The sequence below is a fragment of the Panulirus ornatus genome, chromosome 47 (assembly GCF_036320965.1).
Source record: "Panulirus ornatus isolate Po-2019 chromosome 47, ASM3632096v1, whole genome shotgun sequence".
In the NCBI taxonomy this organism is placed as follows: domain Eukaryota; kingdom Metazoa; phylum Arthropoda; class Malacostraca; order Decapoda; family Palinuridae; genus Panulirus; species Panulirus ornatus.
Window position 1 is genome coordinate 21,145,676 of NC_092270.1, and position 25,085 is coordinate 21,170,760.

General features: G+C 38.1%; 1 protein-coding gene across 2 annotated transcripts; it reads left to right on the forward strand.

Annotated features, from left to right (window-relative positions):
- Nucleotides 1-30: 30 nt before the first annotated feature.
- LOC139763660 (serine beta-lactamase-like protein LACTB, mitochondrial) lies at nucleotides 31-18,739 on the forward strand. Of its 2 annotated transcripts, XM_071689955.1 has the most exons (9): nucleotides 50-243; nucleotides 3,424-3,510; nucleotides 5,107-5,193; nucleotides 9,059-9,660; nucleotides 11,219-11,409; nucleotides 13,341-13,935; nucleotides 14,938-15,103; nucleotides 16,118-16,281; nucleotides 17,133-18,739. In XM_071689955.1, the coding sequence occupies exons 3-9, from the start codon at nucleotides 5,120-5,122 to the stop codon at nucleotides 17,495-17,497; spliced, it is 2,157 nt and encodes a 718-aa protein (XP_071546056.1). In that variant the 5' UTR covers nucleotides 50-243; nucleotides 3,424-3,510; nucleotides 5,107-5,119; the 3' UTR covers nucleotides 17,498-18,739. The 2 variants fall into 2 exon arrangements, with proteins under 2 accessions (XP_071546057.1, XP_071546056.1); XM_071689956.1 differs by lacking the exon at nucleotides 3,424-3,510 and having other exon boundaries at nucleotides 31-243.
- Nucleotides 18,740-25,085: the final 6,346 nt, after the last annotated feature.

Below are 25,085 nucleotides of genomic sequence, written 5' to 3' on the forward strand. Positions count from 1 at the left end.
TCTCCCTAAACTGAGTTCTGATTCGTTGAGAGCGCCGTGACTGTCTCCTCTCAGCCAATCAGAACCAAGAGATCGTCAGCGCCTCAGAACAGCTGTTCTCCCCAAACACGTCTCCGATCAGCTGACACCAGTAAACAAACACCGAGGCTCCAGGCTTCCACTGGGCAGGAGAAGAAAAGTGGAGAATTATCTTTAATTATGAGCAGAGGAGCCTTCCTACCACTGGATAAACTGTGAACTGAGGTAAACTGTTGCATGAGACGTTGTTTCAGTGGGTTATCATGTAAATTGCTCTAGTGAGAGAGAGAGATAAGTGGATACTCATGGTGACATAAATGACGTGTCTCGTGAACCTTATTATTCAAAACTTCATTAATGTCTAAAATATTGTTTAAAGGTGTTATGTACTTATTTATTTATTTAGAGACATTAGAACCAAGATAGGAAATGATTATTACTCTTAAGTGAGTGAAATCTTTTTCTCAAACTTAAATATGGCTTCAGGAATAATGTATTGTGATCTCTATGTGCAAAGTTTTCCTAAAGTTGCTCTTATCCAATGAAAGGTCTCAGCAGTCACTATTATTATTATTACTATCATTTATTTATTATATATAATAGCTGTTTCCTGCGTCAGCGAGGTAGCGCCAGGAAACAGACGAAAAATGGCCCATCCAATATATATATATGTATATATATATATATATATATATATATGATATTGCAGTGGAATTTATTAAAAAAGGGGGTGACTGTATTATTGACTGGTTGGTCAGGTTATTTAATGTATGTATGACTCACGGTGAGGTGCCTGAGGATTGGCGGAATGCGTGCATAGTGCCATTGTACAAAGGCAAAGGGGATAAGAGTGAGTGCTCAAATTACAGAGGTATAAGTTTGTTGAGTATTCCCGGTAAATTATATGGGAGGGTATTGATTGAGAGGGTGAAGGCATGTACAGAGCATCAGATTGGGGAAGAGCAGTGTGGTTTCAGAAGTGGTAGAGGATGTGTGGATCAGGTGTTTGAAGAATGTATGTGAGAAATACTTAGAAAAGCAAATGGATTTGTATGTAGCATTTATGGATCTGGAGAAGGCATATGATAGAGTTGATAGAGATGCTCTGTGGAAGGTATTAAGAATATATGGTGTGGGAGGAAAGTTGTTAGAAGCAGTGAAAAGTTTTTATCGAGGATGTAAGGCATGTGTACGTGTAGGAAGAGAGGAAAGTGATTGGTTCTCAGTGAATGTAGGTTTGCGGCAGGGGTGTGTGATGTCTCCATGGTTGTTTAATTTGTTTATGGATGGGGTTGTTAGGGAGGTGAGTGCAAGAGTTTTGGAAAGAGGGGCAAGTATGAAGTCTGTTGGGGATGAGAGAGCTTGGGAAGTGAGTCAGTTGTTGTTCGCTGATGATACAGCGCTGGTGGCTGATTCATGTGAGAAACTGCAGAAGCTGGTGACTGAGTTTGGTAAAGTGTGTGAAAGAAGAAAGTTAAGAGTAAATGTGAATAAGAGCAAGGTTATTAGGTACAGTAGGGTTGAGGGTCAAGTCAATTGGGAGGTAAGTTTGAATGGAGAAAAACTGGAGGAAGTAAAGTGTTTTAGATATCTGGGAGTGGATCTGGCAGCGGATGGAACCATGGAGCGGAAGTGAATCATAGGGTGGGGGAGGGGGCGAAAAGAATGTGTGGAAGTCGAGAACATTATCTCGGAAAGCAAAAATGGGTATGTTTGAAGGAATAGTGGTTCCAACAATATTGTATAGTTGCGAGGCGTGGGCTATGGATAGAGTTGTGCGCAGGAGGGTGGATGTGCTGGAAATGAGATGTTTGAGGACAATGTGTGGTGTGAGGTGGTTTGATCGAGTAAGTAATGTAAGGGTAAGAGAGATGTGTGGAAATAAAAAGAGCGTGGTTGAGAGAGCAGAAGAGGGTGTTTTGAAATGGTTTGGGCACATGGAGAGAATGAGTGAGGAAAGATTGACCAAGAGGATATATGTGTCGGAGGTGGAGGGAACGAGGAGAAGTGGGAGACCAAATTGGAGGTGGAAAGATGGAGTGAAAAAGATTTTGTGTGATCGGGGCCTGAACATGCAGGAGGGTGAAAGGCGGGCAAGGAATAGAGTGAATTGGATCGATGTGGTATACCGGGGTTGACGTGCTGTCAGTGGATTGAATCAGGGCATGTGAAGCGTCTCGGGTAAACCATGGAAAGTTGTGTGGGGCCTGGATGTGGAAAGGGAGCTGTGGTTTCGGGCATTATTGCATGACAGCTAGAGACTGAGTGTGAACGAATGGGGCCTTTGTTGTCTTTTCCTAGTGCTACCTCGCACACACGAGGGGGGAGGGGGATGGTATTCCATGTGTGGCGAGGTGGCGATGGGAATGAATAAAGGCAGACAGTGTGAATTTTGTGCATGGGTATATATATGTGTGTCTGTGTGTGTATATATATGTGTACATTGAGATGTATAGGTATGTATATTTGTGTGTGTGGACGTGTATGTATATACATTGTTTATGGGGGTGGGTTGGGCCATTTCTTTCGTTTGTTTCCTTGCGCTACCTCACAAACGCGGGAGACAGTGACAAAGCAAAATAAATATAAATAATAAAATATATATATATATATATATATATATATATATATATATATTTTTTTTTCATACGATTCGCCATTTCCCGCATTTGCGAGGTAGCGTTAAGAACAGAGGACTGGGCCTTAGAGGGAAAATCCTCACCTGGCCCCCTTCTCTGTTCCTTCTTTTGGAAAATTAAAAAAAAAAACGAGAGGGGAAGATTTCCAGCCACCCGCTCCCTCCCCTTTTAGTCGCCTTGTACGACACGCAGGGAGTACGTGGGAAGTATTCTTTCTCCCCTATCCCCAGGGATAATATATATATATATATATATATATATATATATATATATATATATATATATATATATATATATATATATATATCACTGGTGATGAATGATCTCAACACTTTTTTGAAATTCATTACAGTTGTAATAGAACCCGTTGCAAGATAAACACTTGGGTAGACAACTTTTGAAATGCCTCTGGTTTCTGGCCGGAGTTGAGCAATGTTGTCATTCATTTTATGATCTCTGAAGTGAAGTTTTCCTGGTCATAATCAGTGGAAATTAAGGAAGATGGTTAGCTTTTTTTTTTTATTTTCCAGGATGTGTGTATTTCCAAAAGCACAGGTCTTGTTTACGATTGACATAGGGAATGTGATGGACGTGTTTCATGACATTAAGGAGAAAATATTGACCAAAATAGTTCTTAACAATTATAAATGATTTTTGGGATTTCAAAGTGAGTTGAACTTTATTTCATTTGTAAATATCATACTTTTAATTTCATATTTTGATATGAAATGCCTCTGTCGTCACTCACTAGAGGTTCATATTTCAGAAACGGATGTAAGATCCTCCACAGTACATACAGATCAAACGCCCTTCATTGGACAAAACATTGATTTCAACAAATCTGGTATCTTAGGTAAGATGAAGCTTAGTAATGTTTAAAATGAGATATTATTTTGGTTGCTAGTGTGCCCCCACCGTTTGCTAGACCATTTAATATCTGGCAAGCTATCATATGATTATTGCGTAGCCATTAACAACTCGAGGGTAAGATGTAGTGACACCCATTTGTTTCCCTACACAGAGGTTTTGGATCTTTTTATTCCCTCACTTTTTTCTGAAACACTCTGACCTGCATCTGTGAAAAAGTTTCCACTTTCTCCAAAACTCTTAGGGTATTTAACTTTTCTTATTTCGTTCTCCCTTTAACCCATTTTCATATTTCAATTAAGGCCTTGCCTTGATATGGACTTGTCTGATTAAAGCCTTGAACAGTTCATGAAACAAATTGTTGCAAATATGAAAAGATCTTGTTTTACTGAAGCAAAATATGTACAGTATGTGCTTTGATTTATTTATCCTATACCTTTGGTGGTATCACCAAAATTTGATACAACAGAGACTTGATTGTATTGTAGATATAATTCATGGTCATGCAAAAAAATTCATGTCGTATGACTTTGAGTGGGGGAAGTCTAAAGGTAACCATGGAGAAACTGTCTTGGGTGTGCTCAGGCCACTTCTTGTCTGCATAAGATATTGACGTTATTGATCGTAAATGTGGCCTTGGGTGTAAGTGCTGTACCTGCAAGAAACTTCAACAAGAATTGTGGATTTGTCTGGCTGAGTGGAATAACGTAAATTAGGATGCAGAGGTAGAACCTTCCCCAATGAGAGTAGCACTCCATTCAAGGACAGATCAGTCCTTTGTATAGATAGATCAACTGTTTGGAAGAAAAGAAATTTCCACATCTAAATGGGACTCCTAGTTTCTTAGAGACACATTAGCTATTTCCATAATGTAAGGTTTCCAAGATAGTGCAGATGTTACAGTAGTACCAGTGGAATTATAGATCCAGCAAATGCGAAAAGACAGTTGTGAGGAGTTTTTGAAATAGAGGTGGGCATAAACTGGGTCTTAAGGCATGAAACTTAACCAGCTTTCATCTACCCCATTGAGATATCTGGTCCAAGTCTGAGTTTATGAAGGACGTTGTTTTGTTATTTTATTTATGCCAGTATCCCTGACAAACTTACTGTGCACCCTGTGGTCATCCTGTGAGCTGTGGTGCAAAAGGATGAAGAGGTCACAAAGGGTCTTTGTATCATTTTTTTTCCAAAAAGCAACTTTGTTTTATCTATATACAATGTAGCTTCAGGCCAGGGTTCAGCAACTTGATCTTTAGTGAATAATTTTTGATGAGAAATGCTGCTATTTCAGTGAGAATTTAAAATAACATCCATTTTGCTCTTCAATGTGATTGAATTCTTTTGCCAGGACATCTTATTTTCCAGAATTGTAGGTCTTGTTTGGTACTACGGAAGGGAATGTGAAAGGTCTGTGTATAATGAAACTGAGGTGATTGTATTTACTGAAATATTTGTAAGGATTGATCATGTTGGGATTTAAATGGGTGTAGAACTCTATTTCCTGTATAGATATAATCTCTGAAACTTAATGTTAAGACTGCAAAATACCAATGAGGTCACTCATTAGAGGTTCATATTACAGAAACGAGTGCAAGATGTTCCATGCTATGCACAGATCAAACATCATGTATTGTGGAAAACAGTGGTGTCAGCAAATCAGACACTGTAGGTAAGTTGAAGTCTTGTAATGTTTAAGAAAAGTGTTACAGAATTAAATTGGGTGAAGTTTTATCAATGCAGAACATGCTTGCCTTCACCCATTCCCAGTGCCATCCCGACACACAGGAAACAGCATCACCACCTTCTGCTCAGCGAGGTAGCACCACGAAAACAGACAAAAAAAGGCCTCAGTCTTTCACACTCACTCCCTAGCTGTCATGTTAATGCATCAAAACCGCAGCTCCGTATCCACATTCAGGCCCCACAGATCTTACCATGCCCTGGGTCAGTCCATTGACAGCATGACAACCCCAGTATACCACATCATTACAATTTACTCTATTCCTTGCACACCTCAGTGGCTTGTTAATGTTTTATCAATAGTAGTTTCACCTAAACTTTAGTTTGGAACCTAACTGTAAAGCAGATTTAATTTCACATGCCAAAAGTTCCTGTCTTATGACTTTGAATGAAGAAGGTGTATGCATAACCATGAAGATTTTGTGGGAGTGCTTGGCCCACCTGTTGTCTGCGTAAGACATTGGAGTTGCTAAGTGTACAAGTGGCGTTGTATGTAAGAACTGTTTTTCCCAGAAACTACAAGTATTGTAGATTTGTATGACTGAGGAAATATATGAGAGGAAAGAAACAAGTATGTAAGTTTATGGTAAAAGTTGATGATTTCCAGAAAGTTGATTTGGAAATTTGTCTGAAAGGAAGCTGTTTAAGGGTATTAAAAAGTGTTAAATCAGGGAAGGTGTTAAATTTTAAGTGAAAATGAAAATTAAGTGGTGTGAATGGGTGATTGATTTTGAATTTTAAAGATTTTAGCTGTTCGGTAGCTATGAAAGTCATCCTTAACAGGATTGCAATAAGCATTGTAGTTGCATATATAAGCAGATAATAGAAAAGGTGTGTTTAAGAATACAGACAGGAAAGAATTTTAAAAATACTGTGTGAAACTGGATTGATTGATTCACAACTAAGACACTTTTTTCTTTCTTTCCTTCTGTAACTTCAGTCAGCTAAGAAACACTCCCTGTATAGGATTTAATTCCATTTCTCATCTTTGTCTCTTCTTTTTTAGAAGCTTCATTATTTTTTTGTATTTTCATTTGATTTTTGCACTAAAGCCCATCTACTGTATCTGTATATGATATGCCTTTTTATAATATGGAATTTGGTGGCTTTTTTCATGACATTCCACAGTGTTATTCCTTGCCATCTCCTAACAACATATTTAAACTGCTTTGCCATGTCAGAAATGTTTTTTCACCATATTATGATCAAAAAGTCTTGTACTTAGATCACTTTTCAGTTTTATGTCTAGTTTTTTTTTTTTTTTTTTTTTTTTTTTTTTTTTTTTTTGCCGCTGTCTCCCGCGTTTGCGAGGTAGCGCAAGGAAACAGACGAAAGAAATGGCCCAACCCACCCCCATACACATGTATATACATACGTCCACACACGCAAATATACATACCTACACAGCTTTCCATGGTTTACCCCAGACGCTTCACATGCCTTGATTCAATCCACTGACAGCACGTCAACCCCGGTATACCACATCGCTCCAATTCACTCTATTCCTTGCCCTCCTTTCACCCTCCTGCATGTTCAGGCCCCGATCACACAAAATCTTTTTCACTCCATCTTTCCACCTCCAATTTGGTCTCCCTCTTCTCCTCGTTCCCTCCACCTCCGACACATATATTCTCTTGGTCAGTCTTTCCTCACTCATTCTCTCCATGTGCCCGAACCATTTCAAAACACCCTCTTCTGCTCTCTCAACCATGCTCTTTTTATTTCCACACATCTCTCTTACCCTTATGTTACTTACTCGATCAAACCACCTCACACCACACATTGTCCTCAAACATCTCAGTTCCAGCACATCCATCCTCCTGCGCACAACTCTATCCATAGCCCACGCCTCGCAACCATACAACATTGTTGGAACCACTATTCCTTCAAACATACCCATTTTTGCTTTCCGAGATAATGTTCTCGACTTCCACACATTCTTCAAGGCTACCAGAATTTTCGCCCCCTCCCCCACCCTATGATCCATTTTCACTTCCATGGTTCCATCCGCTGCCAGATCCACTCCCAGATATCTAAAACACTTCACTTCCTCCAGTTTTTCTCCATTCAAACTCACCTCCCAATTGACTTGACCCTCAACCCTACTGTACCTAATAACCTTGCTCTTATTCACATTTACTCTTAACTTTCTTCTTTCACACACTTTACCAAACTCAGTCACCAGCTTCTGCAGTTTCTCACATGAATCAGCCACCAGCGCTGTATCATCAGCGAACAACAACTGACTCACTTCCCAAGCTCTCTCATCCCCAACAGACTTCATACTTGCCCCTCTTTCCAAAACTCTTGCATTCACCTCCCTAACAACTCCATCCATAAACAAATTAAACAACCATGGAGACATCACACACCCCTGCCGCAAACCTACATTCACTGAGAACCAATCACTTTCCTCTCTTCCTACACGTACACATGCCTTACATCCTCGATAAAAACTTTTCACTGCTTCTAACAACTTGCCTCCCACACCATATATTCTTAATACCTTCCACAGAGCATCTCTATCAACTCTATCATATGCCTTCTCCAGATCCATAAATGCTACATACAAATCCATTTGCTTTTCTAAGTATTTCTCACATACATTCTTCAAAGCAAACACCTGATCCACACATCCTCTACCACTTCTGAAACCACACTGCTCTTCCCCAGTCTGATGCTCTGTACATGCCTTCACCCTCTCAATCAATATCCTCCCATATAATTTACCAGGAATACTCAACAAACTTATACCTCTGTAATTTGAGCACTCACTCTTATCCCCTTTGCCTTTGTACAATGGCACTATGCACGCATTCCGCCAATCCTCAGGCACCTCACCATGAGTCATACATACATTAAATAACCTTACCAACCAGTCAACAATACAGTCACCCCCTTTTTTAATAAATTCCACTGCAATACCATCCAAACCTGCTGCCTTGCCGGCTTTCATCTTCCGCAAAGCTTTTACTACCTCTTCTCTGTTTACCAAATCATTTTCCCTAACCCTTTCACTTTGCACACCACCTCGACCAAAACACCCTATATCTGCCACTCTATCATCAAACACATTCAACAAACCTTCAAAATACTCACTCCATCTCCTTCTCACATCACCACTACTTGTTATCACCTCCCCATTTGCGCCCTTCACTGAAGTTCCCATTTGCTCCCTTGTCTTACGCACTTTATTTACCTCCTTCCAGGACATCTTTTTATTCTCCCTAAAATTAAATGATACTCTCTCACCCCAACTCTCATTTGCCCTTTTTTTCACCACTTGCACCTTTCTCTTGACCTCCTGTCTCTTTCTTTTATACATCTCCTACTCAATTTCATTTTTTCCCGGAAAAAACGTCCAAATGCCTCTCTCTTCTCTTTCACTAATACTCTTACTTCTTCATCCCACCACTCACTACCCTATCTAATCAACCCACCTCCCACTCTTCTCATGCCACAAGCATCTTTTGCACAATCCATCACTGATTCCCTAAATACATCCCATTCCTCCCCCACTCCCCTTACTTCCATTGTTCTCACCTTTTTCCATTCTGTACTCAGTCTCTCCTGGTACTTCCTCACACAAGTCTCCTTCCCAAGCTCACTTACTCTCACCACCCTCTTCACCCCAACATTCACTCTTCTTTTCTGAAAACCCATACAATAGTAAAAACTATTATTGTTATAATTTCTTGTTTAAGTGTGTCACGAGCTTTTGTTTGTGCTTAGAGAATTTTTTTCAGTATTATTTACCCTTGCTGTAAATTGATTTTTTTGTTTTGGATTCATAGGGCTGCAGGTTTCATCAGTATGAAAGGTCGTCTGCTTCACCAAGAGCACATCTCCAAAACCAGTAATGAGTCATCTATTAAAAAATTTGGCAATAGACATTATTATTTGGCTGAGAAAATTTATGAAGGAGAAAAGGAACATAGACAAAGGTTTAGTCACAGTAATCAAATGGGTATTCTTTTTGGAATAGTGGGAACAGCTGCAGCTCTTGGCATAGGTTCAGCATTGTGTGAATCCCAAGAAGAAAATATATCTGATAGTACCTTGCCTCTTAAATCAAAAGAAACTTCTACAAAACATGATGTCACATCTGAACAAATCTTGAACATTCAAGATATATATCCAGCAGGAGATGTAGTTGGCACATATAGAAATATTCACCAGAATGAAAAATCCTCCCGAAGATCTATAACCAATGTTCAAAATGTAAGTGAATCTTCAAGTACGCAAGCAACGTATAATTCTTCTGAAAGAAAAAAATTAAGTGTTCAGGATGCCGCTGAGAGGTCCCAGCAACTACTGAAACGTCTCATGGAGGAGGTCGGAGCTCCAGGTCTTGTGGTAGCAGTGTCAGTGGATGGTGCAACAGTTTGGGCTGATGGTATGTTATTCAAAATACAGTATACACATGTAAGATTCCTTATGAAAAACATGTTTCTTGATTTATTCTATGTCATTTCCCACTGTGCAGAAGGTTGTTCCGAGCAGAATTTACACCTAACACTACAGTGACTCTCACATCTCCATGTACTCCTTATTAGCTATATTTTGACATATTTGCTAAATATGTATCCTGCCTTACCTCTGGTATTCTTGTCTTTTGTATTCTTATACTTTTTTTGTTGTATTTTGGAAAACATGCTATTTCTTACAAGTAAGCCTTACTTAACATAGTGCCATCTAATGTCGCTGTCTTTCAGTCAGGTGAGGGAGTTCCTTATCTGATATAGATGCTCGAAATTTCTTAAGGGTGAGACCTTTGATGAATTGAGGTCAAAGACTGTAAAGGATAAAGCTCTAAATAGAGTGAGTTGAAAGGATGATGTGTATCTGTAAATGGAAAGCAAATGAGGTTCTCAGAAGTTAAATACATCAAAACTTAGAATGTATTAACAAGCTGTTAGCAAATGTGGCTTTTATTTGTTTGTTTCTGGTTCTACCTTGCAAATGCAGGAAACAGTGAGCAAGTTTGAAAATAAAAGCCATTCTGGAATGAGGTGAGGAGAGTAGATGTGAGGTATGTGTAAAGAATGGAAGTATATTGGACAAATCAGAGAGTGTTCATAATAAAGAATGATATTTGTTGGAGATGAAGGGAATAATCTAAAAAACTAAGTGGAAATGGTGACCACCACACCACCTTTGTCACACATTCACTTTTAATATATTCTTCAAACATAAAAGATCTAGGAGTCTAAATACATAATAAACTTGAAAGAGCACAGTTATGAAATAGTACTATTGAACCAAGTAGTAGTGATATCATGAGAAACCTTACTACAAAGGACAGAAAGCCAAAGATGGAAATGTTCACTGCGTACAAAAGAAGCGAAAGTGAATACTGATGGGCATTGGTCTGAAGAGAAAGAGTTTTTCATTCTTGAAAGAAAAATGTACTGTTCAAGTGTGATGAGAGTAACTTGATATGTAGTTTGGAAACTCCTGTATAAAATCATACATTGGCAAGACATAGCTTCCTTGCTTGATATGATTTCCTTCTTGGATAATTTTGCTATTTTTATGAAGATACATTGGATGTAAATAGATGAAAGGCTACTGTATTGTCAGGGTTATGCTACTGATTTTTTTCATGATTGATTGCCATTTCCCACATTAGCAAAGTAGTGCTAGGAACAGATGAGGAAAGGCCACATCGCCTCACATCCATTCTCTTGTTGTCATGTCTAATGCACCAAAACCACAGCTCCCTATCCATACCCAGGCTCCGCAGACCTTCCCATGGTTTATCCCGGATGCTTACGTTACTAAAGTATATATATACCTATTTGCAGAAGTAATCCAATACACTTGATCATTATGCTGAAATGTTTACAGTTTTTGAATGACTACATGTAAATAACTACTGCCTACTGTATTCTCATCTGTGGTTAAAGAAGTAATTCAGATTGGTAATGAATTTATTTTTACTTCCTCCTCAGGCTTTGGTTATGCTGACGTTGAAAACAGTGTTCAGTGCTCACCTAATACTGTGATGCGTATTGCCAGCATCAGCAAGCCCATGACTATGACTGCTGTTGCCAAACTATGGGAAGAAGGAAAACTGGACCTGGATGCACCAATCCAGAAATACATTCCAAGCTTTCCTGTGAAAACTTATGATGGTGAGGAGGTAAGATACGGACAGATGTGCAGACCCATTGTAGGATATGTATTTTTTTCATGTATTTCATCCTGAGGAAATGCATCAAGTGATACATGAGGAAGGGTAATGGTATTAAGAACATACCATGAAAATATACAGGAGGATGATAACATTTTCCCCCCCCAAAGAGGAAGGACATATAGATATGGATGCGATTGTGTGAGATTACCCATTTGTGATCACATATGTGTGAAAATGGAAGGGGGGTTAATATATTCATCGTGCATCATAGCTTCTCCCATATATCCTGTCCCATTGACTGGTTCTTTTCTGTCTCAAAAGAACTGTTCCATGTCAGAATCATTGAGGAAATAAAAAATGACACCTTCTTTTCAGCCCTTTCTTGCAATATAGCAAGTCTTTGTCTTCAGACCTCTCCCTGTGGCTGTCTGTCATTCCTGGTGCAAATTATAGTACCCTTCATTAAAACCTTCTCATTACGATTATAGCTTTATACTTGCAAAGGTAAGATGACCAAATTGGAGCTGCATAATCTCATTTGGTTGTGATATGTGTAAATATCTTTTGAAAATCTCTTTGCCCAGTATTTCAGGGCAAGTTTGATATTCACCACTCTATAGTATAGTTTACATCCTGAGCAATTGCCCCAAATTAGGTAATAGTTGGTAGGCAGGCAACGACCAGGGAGGTATATTATCATTACTACCTGCCTGGGTATCATGAGGATTAGTGACATCTGCTTAGTGAGCCAGCTCTTCAGTGGTTGTCAATTTGCACTTCTCTTACCCGGGTAGGTGTCTTTTCTTTCTGCCTCACTAATGTGTGGATGACTGGCATTCTGTCAACAAACATACAATCTCTTCTTGTTATATGCAACACCTGACAACACTTAATTCACAAACTCATTCTTCATAACTCAAGAGTTTCCTGTGGTGAGCACTCTGTGCTAGCCCTGCCTTTTGGCAAAATGGTAGGAGCAGTAGATAGAAGAATAAGGTAGGAACATTTAGGTGGGAGCATTAGGTAGAAACTTTCGGCCGAAGTAGTGGTAGGAGCATTAGATAGAAGTAGTCATTAGGTCATTGCCTCTGCAAACACTGCTAGTGGCCTGTTAAGGGTTAAGCACTAAAGGCTAAGAAGCAGCACTGGAGTTCTTTGGTTATGGAGACCCTGTTGCCATGGTCACCCCTTTGAGGGTGTTCCAATTGGAACAGGCATCAGAGATATGGATAGATAGATAGATTCTGATTCAAGGTTTCAAGAAAGCAGACCATGGTAGCCCATTTCTTTGAACACATGTAGTTCTCATTTTTGATAAAGTTCTCAGTGCTGTGAAAAGCCTATTTGAGACTGATCTGAATGGGCTGGATTTGACATAGCTGCATCTTTGCAAGAACTGCTGGAAATACTAAGGCTAGTGGTGCATAATCTTTGTACTGCAAAGGACTTCTTTTAACTTCCCTCCTCAATTCCTTTACTAGAGTATTAGAATTTTTCTTTGGCAGTTACATAGATGGGATTTTCCATGTGGTGGATTAAGCCAAATTATTATCATAAGAGAACCACATAAATTGTTCTTCCATATTAGAGGAAAAGTCTTTTCAAGATTGCAGGTATACATTTTTTGCTTTTTGCTTATGTATGCTTATATATACCTAGCAAATACAAGTGTGGAGATAGTCAATAGTCATAATTTTCAGCAAAGGTTTTGCATGGACTGCTTTCTTTTAAATAGGCAGAGTAAAATGGTTACAGATTTAGGGAAATGATGATGGTAGATTGGAAGGACATAGCAGTGGGAAAGGTATGACAGAAGGACATAATGTCCATGGATGCACAAAATCAAAAGGTTTGACTGTAACTCTGCTTGAGCTATCTTGTGTATGGCAGTGAAAAGTATTCAGGAAAATGAGACATGAAAATTTAATCTTTTACAGGTGACCATAACAACTCGACATCTCATCAGCCACCAGTCAGGTATTCGACATTACACGCTGAAAGGGCAAAGTAAAGTGGAAAAGGAAGATGATAAAGAAAAGTTTTGTTGTAAAAAAAAGGAAAAACATGATAGAGAAAAGCTTATTAAAAAGGAAAAAGAGGAAGATAACAAAGAAAAGGCAAAATTAACAGAAATATCACAAGAGGCTGAAGATAAAAAGGAAATGATAGAGTTAGCAGAAGTATCAAAACAAGAGAATGAAGATAAGAAAACAGATGAAAGACAGAGTGAAAATGAAAAAGACAGTAATATTTCTAAGAATGAGGAAATTAAGATTGAAAATGAGAAAGAATCATCAGAAAATAAGGAAACTAGGAATGAAAAAAGTAGTTGCATTCACACAATGGTTGGACAGAAAAGAAGAGAGCTTAATAGAATAATCAAGGCAAAAACCAACAAAAAAAGGAAAGCTAAAAAGAAGGAGGAAGAGGAAAATGAATTTGACCTGCAAGAATATTATATTAAGGAGGAGTTTGATACTATTCAGGAGGCTCTAGAATTGTTTCAAAATGATGAGCTGTTTTTCAAACCAGGTGGGTGTAGAACATTTTGAGCACCTTCAGATTTGTAATAACGACTACAAACAGGAACACTTTGCACTTTGCTGTTAGATAAACAACTGCACTTTTAGGTAAGATAATGTAAACCCATTTTGAATTATATGTCTTGACTACTGACGGCTGAAATACATTTTGAATACAAGAGTGACAGGGATTAGGAATGTGATGGTTACCTGACCATTGTGTAGTATATAGTGAATGGAGATTACCATTATCATAGTAAAAGGAGTTAGCAAAGAAAGATTTAGAAAAGAAAATATATTGGGCCATTCTTTCGTCTGTTTCCTTGTGCTACCTCGCTAACGTGGGAGACAGCAACAAAGCAAAATAAATAATAAAAAATATATATATATATTATCAGATATTTTCTTGAATTCATGCTCAGAGTATGATACAAATTTTATCAGCTGTATTGTTTTTGTTAACATTTCATTCATACTTATGATTTAGTTCTCCTTGCATCTGTGTCATGTTTCATTGATGCCTTTGATTTTGCTGTCCTTATACCTTTGTCACTTTTGAAGACTTCAGCAATCTCTTTCTGTGTAGGGCGTATGCTATTTCTAAATTTTGATGCAGGTTTTCTCATTTTATCTTATTTTGAGGCAATACCCTCTGAATATCTTTGTTTTAATCAAAGAGGATTAATTTGACACCAGGTTTTATCACACTCCACCTGCTTGAGATTCAACACACATGAAAAGTGCCCTTTGGCAAGGCTATAGATTAAATTGAGTATGGTGTCATCAAAATATTTTTCACTTCAGAAGAGTAAACCCTGCCCTTCCTGCTGAGTGTAGCTCAGTCTTGGAGCTGCAGGAATCCTTAGATCACTGAGAAGGGGGTCGTTATGTTATATGATAACAATCTGACAATGAAAGAGAACTTTGTACTTTGATGTGGCTGTCACTTGAGTAAAGAGTTTATCATCTTGCTTGCAAGGGGCTAGATGAATAATCAGACTCCAACTTTTAGGTTCGGGCTTCCTGTATACAACTCATGGTTGGACGGTTGTGAGTGGAGTGGTTGAGGGTGCTGCCAAAAAACCATTTACAAGAGTCATCAGTCGTCTATTTTATGACATGGGTCTTCATAATACCTACCTAGACAAAAATTCACCTATTATATATGACAGAGCCAGGTAAGACTTAATTTATCTTTTATTTCTCTTATCTATTGAACCTTCTTGCATTACTTTGCCTCCTTATTCTAAATATAGTATTTTGATATTTGTATGGTGTACGCTTATAATAGTGTGGACAGTTTTTGTAACTGTCATGGCTGTAACCTTTTTATGGTCTCATTCAGCATTCCAGCAAATGTCTTGGCACTATTCAGTCTTAGCAAGGTACAGCAAATCTCATATGACAAGATGCTTAATAATGATATGACTTAAGCAGATGGGTATGTGGGCTTTTAGTTTTTATAGAATTTTTATAGATAAGTCCAGATATTCTGTTTCTTACAAAACCTCCTTTTTTAATAATAAGCAGTTAATTGTGACTTAGCTATAAATGCACTGCTAAACGTGTATTTTAAATTTCATTTTGTAGATTTATTCTGTGTTCAACGAACATTTTAGAATAAGGCTCAGTCTCAAACAGAACAGAGGAAAATGAAAGTGGAGGATGGTAAATGATTCACTTGATGCATGCTAGCTTTAAATGGTAGGAGCACATCATGATTTATATGCATAAGGATCACTCCATGATCATATGTTTGTGACTTGGGGGAGTTTGAATGAGAGTGGTTGTTTATATATTTCATAATGACTTATAATACTGTGTATCAAATTTTTTTTTAAATTTATCAGGCTGGGAAAAACAACTTTTTCCACCTGGCTAAAACTGAAAGAGTTAAACTATTGGAGTCTCTTGATATTACAGTGAGTTTTGAATGATTTCTCAATACTTTTGTAGTCAGGTTAAGATTTACGATGGTATAGTCATGTTTTTTAATGTACTGTAGGTTAACTGTGGTTGGAAGGTGCCCTCTTATGAAGCCAAATATATATGCATAGGTTCACTTATACTCCTCTCTAGATAGCTTCAGGATGTCCAGTATTAACTTCCCTATTTACTGCTCCAGTTTATGTTTTAATTGATCTGATACTGTGAATTTTTCCAGAGATACCCATATTAGATCTTTTTTCCAGATACTATATTCGTGACAGACATGGAAAGCTAAAGAATGCTCCATATGTAGACAACTCCTATAAATGGGCTGGTGGAGGCTTCCTGTCTACTGTTCTTGATCTAACCAAGTTTGGAAATGCCATGCTGTATGCAAGTCAGCAGGAAATCGAAATGGGCAAAGAAGGTTTGTATTTATCAAGGAAAATCCTTACCTCCCTTTTTTTTTGATTTTCCAAAAGAAGGAACAGAGAAGGGGGCCAAGTGAGGAATATTCCTCTAAGGCTCAGTCCTCTGTTCTTAACACTACCTCACTAATGTGGAAAATTGCGAATATGTATGAAAAAAAATCATATAACATGTTTCTGGTAGTAAGCTAGAGGGACCCAGAATACAAGGGGCTTTGAGAAATTTTGGAAAATGCTAACTTTCAAAGATAAAATGCAGCATCATGCGTAAACCAAAATCAATAAGGCTTATATCCCCTACCCACAGTCAGATGACACAACTTCAGTCTTTGCTTATCCAGCTTATTTTGAGCTTATCAAAAACTATGGCTGGCTATAATTTAAGACATTAAACTCTGGAGCAGCATTTGATTTACAGACTTCTTAATGTCATCTTTGCTTACATCAAGGATTCATGGCTTCTACAAAATGTCACCAATTTGCTTAAAAGAGGATGTAATGCCAAACTGAAATCCCCCTGGAATTCACCTTAAACATGTCCCTGAGTAAAACTGCCTTTACCTTTCTATTTAGTTTTGTTCTTGACCATACACTGATTGTAGTTCAGTTTGGTAAGGAGTAAAACCAAGAAAATCCTGGCCATCTGTCTCCTCTTATCTTTCATAATTTGCAGACTGCTTTTCTTGGCCAAGTGCAAGTATTAGACAAGTAGGTCCGTGTATTCAGTCAGTTGTACCTTAAAGAAATGCAAACAGTGCTTGCAAGAACAACACTTTACATCATTTTTACTGTGGTTGTATCATAATCCTTATCCTAATGTCACTGATCTTAAAAATCTGTTTTCTTCAAGGTTCCAACAGGCTACCAGGCTTCTTGAAAGCGTCAACTATGCGAGACCTCTGGACTCCGGGGAAGGGCACTAGTATAAATTGGATCCGTGATGAAGCTTATGGAATGGGTTGGACAGCAGCGGAGGAAAAAACTTCTTATGGGTTCTGTCGTAACTCTAAGCATTATGCTTCTCATACAGGGGGTGCAGTGGGGGCCAGTAGTGTCCTTCTTATTCTCCCCAAACAAGTGTCCTCTAACAAAGACAGTGGCAACCCACCCAAGGGGATTATAGTGACGATAATGACCAATATGCAAGGAGTTGGCCTCAGCAGTGTGGCTCTGCAGATTGCAGACCTCTTTGAGAATGTTCAGCAAAGTCTCTAACATTTAGAGACAAACAAAAGGGAAGTCAGTATGAACTTTAATGGATCTCACATTTTAAAAGTTCAAAGCAAAATATGTGCTTCCCTAGCTCTAGGATATTTTAAGGATGCATACTACAAGAACTTATTTACAGAATATGCATGCGGGTTGTCCAGTGTAACAAATGTATTTTTTGTGGGTTGAGTTATGAAAATAAGGTAAGATAATTAACATTTGAGAAAATATGCTTATATATTTGTTTTATTAGGCAGCTCATTTATAGTTACTGTAATTTAATCAGTGAATGTCTGCTAATGGGCTCAAAGTATCATGAATTTAAAAACTACAAATTATTTTCATGGTCAAGTCCACATGTAATTTGAGTCATCAGATATTAAGTCAGTAACGTATCTCTTAATGCATATTCTGTTTGCGATATTAACAAGCGTTCCTGATGCATATAGTGATTCATTAGTATGTTTGAAACTCTAAAACTGTCAACCATGCAAGTATGAGAGCAAGAAGGGAGAGATTTTGTAATCAGAATTCATTTTGATCATAGAAAACTTTTTAGAGGAGATAGCTTTTGTTAAGTAATACAATAAAAGGTTTTATTTGTATACTGAAAATTTTCCCTCAGACAATGTCTCAGGATAAATTGATGCCTTACTTTATAACAAGTGTTTCACAAAATACCAAAGTGAATCACCATTAAAAATTTACTGATTCTAAATTTGTTCTTTTAGTTGTCACAAACTTGTTGCACAAGTCAACCATTATCATTTTTAGCGTAATCTCAATTTCAGAGGGTAGTGTACTGTTTGTGATCATTATTTTATTAATTATTTACACACCTGATAAGTTTGACATTTAGTAATGCATAGGATGATACATTTTCTACTGTATTTACCTCAATGACAGGTTTTTAAACTGCATCCCAAATGATGCAGATACAGTAGAGATCTGTAAATTTCAACATTTCAGTGCTGTATCATACCATTTTGTACTGTATTTTCCTATAAAATATTTATTATCAATGGCATCTTTATAAACTACATCCTTTTTGATGCAGAAAAAGTAAATTCATATACTACAAACTTAGTGCCAAGGCTATTGCAATTAATCAGTTTTTTCATAATACAGAGTAGAGGATGTCTCGTGGCATTGTATTTCCTACATGTTGCTGATACTTTATCACTTAATGTTGAAAAATTTTTGAGACAGAACTCTTACACAAAATCAATAAAAATGCCTCAGAAATACTGATATTGTATAACTACCCTGTTATTACAGAGCGATCATATAACAATATTTCTTATATACGAGATATATAGCTACCAATGTATGAACTTTGGAAAAGAAAGGGTCTCAGCCAAGCAATCAAGTAGATATCAGCCTTACCAACCATAATGTTCCTTCCCCTCCACCTCCTAAAGCACTCCTATGTGAACATCAAGGATTACTAATACAGAACAGAGTCGAACAGCTTTAATGTATAATATAGAGCTTAGAAATATCATCCTTCTATATGTAAAGTGTTCCAAAAAAAAGAATTACATAAAAGATCTTCTGTAGGTAAAGAGGCATTTTCTCTTATTAGTATTGTCAATTTTGACAATACTGTCCTCTTGCATACAAAAAGAAATTTTCCTGTTTCAAGATATACCACTGTTATATACGGTCACAGATGATCAGTAAACACCTGAAAGAGTCACAGATTTTACTCTAAGCTGGTTTAGGATGTTTCAGGCACCCCATGGTTTATATTATCTCAAGAAGTTATGAGTGTAATGGAAGAGCACAAGGAATATGAAAGCATTTATGACAATTAAATTGTCTTAAATTGTAATGAGATTGGTTTCTCTTGAAAAATACCATCCAAGAAAACATATGAGAGATGAAGCCGATGAAACTGATTACATGCCTTGTAAAGACTCCATCTAAGGAATGCATTGCCTTAACATGTCCATAATATCTATGGAACTATGTAGCTGTACTATTGTCAGAAGGAAGTCAAAGGCCCTTCTGGGACCTTTGGGCCCTCCATACTGAAGATGAAACATACAGCCCACAAAATCTTTACTCATTGGATTTGGAAATGCTTGTCTTCAATGTCTTCATCTAAATCCCAAAGGAAACGGACTGAAGGACTGTCCTTGTGGCACTGGTGATATTGCGTGTGGTAGCTTTAGTCATGTTTCAGCAACCTTGCACCATTTCAACCCAGCAGTTGATGGACTAAGGAACTATTGTCTTGTGCAAGAGTGCTTATAGGGGCAGATCCCAGAGAAGCCTCTTGATGGCTCAAAGATCTGACTGAAAAGAAATTTTAGAGATGAAAACTCTCAACATCAAGAATGTGCTCCTGCTTGCCAACGACTGATGGGACAAACTTTCTCCTGCGGATTTGTCTGGTGTGTAGAATAAGCTTGCCTGCTGGACTTGCATCCTCTGATGAGATAATCCCCTCACACTTTATTGGTCAGGCTAGTCAGTTTCCCGGTGGCAATATCAAAGAGGATGGGGATGTTCAAGAAGTCTTAAAGATTCAGGGGAAGATCCTCACAGATCAAGAATTCTCTGTGCTATATGAATATGGTGCCTGAGGAAAGTTTGTCGAAGATGAAGAGCTCATATACAATAAAGTCCCCATCGCAATACTTACTATAACAGGTGCTCTAAAACTGTTAGCACAGTGATGATCCTCAAGAATGTACATGAGTATTCTTACCCTGGAGTGCAAAATAACAATCAGATAACTTTAAATATCAACCTTCAATGATTTTTCATTTGCCTAAACCCACTACTTCTGTTACAGGTCAGAAATCTGCAGTCCAGACACTCATTCTGGTATCCATGAACTTATGCTTCAGTTCATGATGAATACAAAATACTGTTATATAACAACTAAAGCTGCCTCTTCCTGAACATCAACAGAACTTGGTTGTGATATACAACACAAGACACTTTTTCATAACCATATGTCGTCAGCTTACAAAACAAACAGAGGGATACTAAGAGACTTCATATCCACCAACACCAAGTCAAGGCGACCCAAGGACCTCCATGGTGTATTGGTTTACGTTACTGACCATGACACGAATTCAGGCTGCCAAGGTTTAATCCTGCATGGGCTCAAGTCTTGGGAGGGGCAGTTGGACTGCAGTTCACCCATGTGTTCAGCCTTCCCCGATAGAAAAAGCACCCAGCTTAGGCTAGAGTATATAGCATTAATGAGATGCCCTTCATAATCTCCCACTATACAAGACATTTTTGAATTCCATGCACCCATGGACACTTTCACTTAGAAAATATTTGTTATACATGATATCTTCGAGTGTTGGTGAAATATCAATGTTCATGTAACAGTAATGTTGCATCATACATATATGACATGTAATATGCTAACACTCAAAAGTAGAAGTTATCCTCTGTTCTTTATTGTTCTTCAGTCTAATCTAAGGTTGAAGATATATATGTCAGTGACTGAACATTTATTACAACGTTTCTGTGGTAAATATATTAGGGTGAGGGCCAAAAACTAATTTGTGGGTTTAGCCCTTCACTCGCACCATATTGCAAGATAAGAGAATCAGTTTATGATGTGTATAGAGCACTCATGGGGGGGGTAACCACTTATTATCATTATCTATAAAATGTCATTACGGTCGTCATTTGTCTGTTTCTCAAGTAAAGGTTGGCTATATGAATAAAATATTAATTTCACGTAATTCAATACTTGTATATGGAAAGCTACACATGCCGGGAATATTCCTTTTAGAGTACCTCATATATACAGAATATCTGTAAATTTCCAAAAGAAAGAACAGAGAAGGGGGCCTAGTGAGGATATTCTCTCAAAGGTTCAGTCCTCTGTTCTAAACACTACCTCGCTAATGCGGGAAATGGTGAGGTAGCGCAAGGAAACACGAAAGAATGGCCCAACCCTCCCACATACACATGTATATACATACACATCCACACACGCACATATACATACCTATACATTTCAACATATACATAAATATACATACACAGACATAGACATATATACACATGTACATAATTCATACTTGCTGCCTTCATTCATTCCCGTCGCCACCCCGCCACACATGAAATAACAACCCCTTCCCCTCGCATGTGCGCGAGGTAGCGCTAGGAAAAGACAACAAAGGCCCCATTCGTTCACACTCAGTCTCTAGCTGTCATGTAATAATGCACCGAAACCACAGCTCCCTTTCCACATCCAGGCCCCTATTATTCTTCCGTGTCCCCCCCTCCCGTAGTGCCTGGGAGTTATCCCCCCCCCCCCCCCCACGACTATCTTGACTTCCTTCCCCTTCAGGTGTAAGACGCCCTTTGTCTTCCTCCCGCGCCCTCCCCCCCCCCCCCCACCTTCCCATTTTGTCTTCCTCTGCCCTTACACCGCACAGTGGAAGCTTCCCTTGACTTCCTCCCCAATACGTTGGAAGTTTGCTTTGTCTTCCACCCCCACATACGCTAGAAGCCTGCCTTTGTCTTCCTCCCTCATACAGTGGAAGCCTGCCTTTGTCTTCCACCCCCACATACGCTAGAAACCTGTCTTGTCTTCCTCGTGCTCGGTAACCATATGGAGGAAGCCTGCCTTGGCATCCACCCCCACATACGCTAGAGGCTTGCCTTTGTCTTCCTTGCACATGCGCTAGAAGCCTGTCTTGTCTTCCTCCTGCTCAGTCCCCTTACAGTGGAAGCCTTCTTTGTCTTCCACCCCTACATACGCTAGATGCCTGTCTTGTCTTCCTCGTGCTCGGTAACCATATGGAGGAAGCCTGCCTTGGCTTCCACCCCTACATACGCTAGAAGCCTGTCTTGTCTTCCTCCCTCATACAGCGGAAGCCTGCCTTTGTCTTCCTCCCTCATACAGCGGAAGCCTGCCTTTGTCTTCCTCCTACATACAGCGGAAGCCTGCCTTTGTCTTCCTCCCTCATACAGAGGAAGCCTGCCTTTGTCTTCCACCCCCACATACGCTAAAAGCCTGCCTTTGTCTTCCTCCCTCATACAGAGGAAGCCTGCCTTTGTCTTCCACCCCCACATACGCTAAAAGCCTGCCTTTGTCTTCCTCCCTCATACAGTGGAAGCCTGCCTTTGTCTTCCACCCCTACATACGCTAGAAGCCTGTCTTGTCTTCCTCGTGCTCGGTCCCCATACGGAGGAAGCCTGCCTTGGCTTCCACCTGACCATCTTGGTGGACATGTTTTCGTCTCACGCACCGTTAACCCGGCCCGAGCAGCAGTGTTGCCAACACGTGATCACCATGATGACTGCCTGAACTAACTCACTCTCACTCATCCTATATCATCATCCTATCATCATCCTATATCACCATTTCATCATCCCATATCATCATTACATCATCCTATCATCATCCTATATCATCATTACATCATCCTATCATCATCCTATATCATCATTACATCATCCTATATCACCATTTCATCATCCTATATCACCATTTCATCATCCTATATCATCATTACATCATCCTATCATCATCCTATATCACCATTTCATCATCCTATATCACCATTTCATCATCCTATATCACCATTTCATCATCATATCATCATTTCATCATCGTATCATCATCCTATATCACCATTACATCATCCTATCATCATCCTATATCACCATTTCATCATCCTATATCACCATTTCATCATCCTATATCACCATTTCATCATCCTACATCATCATTACATCATCCTATCATCATCCCATATCATCATTACATCATCCTATCATCATCCTATATCACCATTTCATCATCCTATATCACCATTTCATCATCATATCATCATCATATATCACCATTTCATCATCCTATATCATCATTACATCATCCTATCATCATCCTATATCACCATTTCATCATCCTATATCTCCATTTCATCATCATATCATCCTATATCACCATTTTATCATCCTATATCATCATTACATCATCCTATCATCATCCTATATCACCATTTCATCATCCTATATCTCCATTTCATCATCATATCATCATCCTATATCACCATTTCATCATCCTATATCTCCATTTCATCATCATATCATCATCCTATATCACCATTTCATCATCCTATATCATCATTACATCATCCTATCATCATCCTATATCACCATTTCATCATCCTATATCTCCATTTCATCATCATATCATCATCCTATATCACCATTTCATCATCCTATATCATCATTACATCATCCTATCATCATCCTATATCACCATTTCATCATCCTATATCTCCATTTCATCATCATATCATCTTATATCACCATTTCATCATCCTATATCACCATTTCATCATCCTATATCACCATTTCATCATATCATCATCCTATATCACCATATCATCATCCTATATCACCATTTCATCATCCTATATCACCATTTCATCATCCTATATCACCATTTCATCATATCATCATCCTATATCACCATTTCATCATCCTATATCACCATTTCATCATCATATCATCATCCTATATCACCATGTCATCATCATATCATCATCCTATATCACCATTTCATCATATCATCCTATATCACCATTTCATCATCATATCATCATCCTATATCACCATTTCATCATCATATCATCATCCTATATCACCATTTCATGATCATATCATCATCCTATATCACCATTTCATCATCATATCATCATCCTATATCACCATTTCATCATCCTATCATCATCCTATATCACCATTTCATCATCATATCATCTCTCATCATCCATAATCAACCTTTGTAAGTCACTATCATCCATCATATCATCATACCACAGTAAATAAACAACCAGGAGAAAAAAAAATTAAAACCAATAATAGTTCAGAAATTACGAGAAAATGAGTGAAAAAAATATAATTTTGATGTAATTATAATAATCAAATCATATAAGAGTTGTTATAACAGCTATATAATCACACATCATCCTACAACCATTATATATAACCAGTATATTTAAAACGTAACATCAACACCCACACTTACAACAATGTTTATCATATGTTTACTTTGATGTCGTATTTTGATTAGACATTTGAGATCCAAAATGTTTTCGTTTAACATTAAATTGTGAACTTATCTGTTGTACCCAATCTTCTAATCATTCCTTAAGGTGTATCATACACAGGGATATTCCAGACCTTATAGAAGACTGGGATATTCCAGACCTTATAGAAGACTGGGATATTCCAGACCTTATAGAAGACTGGGATATTCCAGACCCAATCATTAGCAGTCTATATCTTCCTTTAATTCTCTGTAAATCAATATTCTTGACCAACGAGTCGTTTACCACATGTTCATAAACGAATAAACATTTATCCAAATATATATATATAAATTTCTAATGACTTATCCTCATAACTTTATTTATTCTCTTAATTATACAGTAATTAATATTATTTAATCTGTTTTAGACCTGCGTCCACTTGGGTCTGACATGTATACATGGCCGCTGGGTCAAAAATTTCATCATGTACAATACGTGTGTATAATTAATTCATATTTTTCCCCTTTTTTTTGGAATTTTCAGCAAAATTCCAATTTCGTTCTTTG

Excerpts from the sequence above, each read along its gene's own strand:
- LOC139763660 (XM_071689956.1), top strand. The coding sequence starts at position 5,120 with ATGTTCCATGCTATGCACAGATCAAACATCATGTATTGTGGAAAACAG. Across the intron at positions 5,194-9,058 it reads CAGCAAATCAGACACTGTAG|GGCTGCAGGTTTCATCAGTA; the intron begins GTAAGTTGAAGT and ends TTGGATTCATAG. Across the intron at positions 9,661-11,218 it reads TGCAACAGTTTGGGCTGATG|GCTTTGGTTATGCTGACGTT; the intron begins GTATGTTATTCA and ends CTTCCTCCTCAG.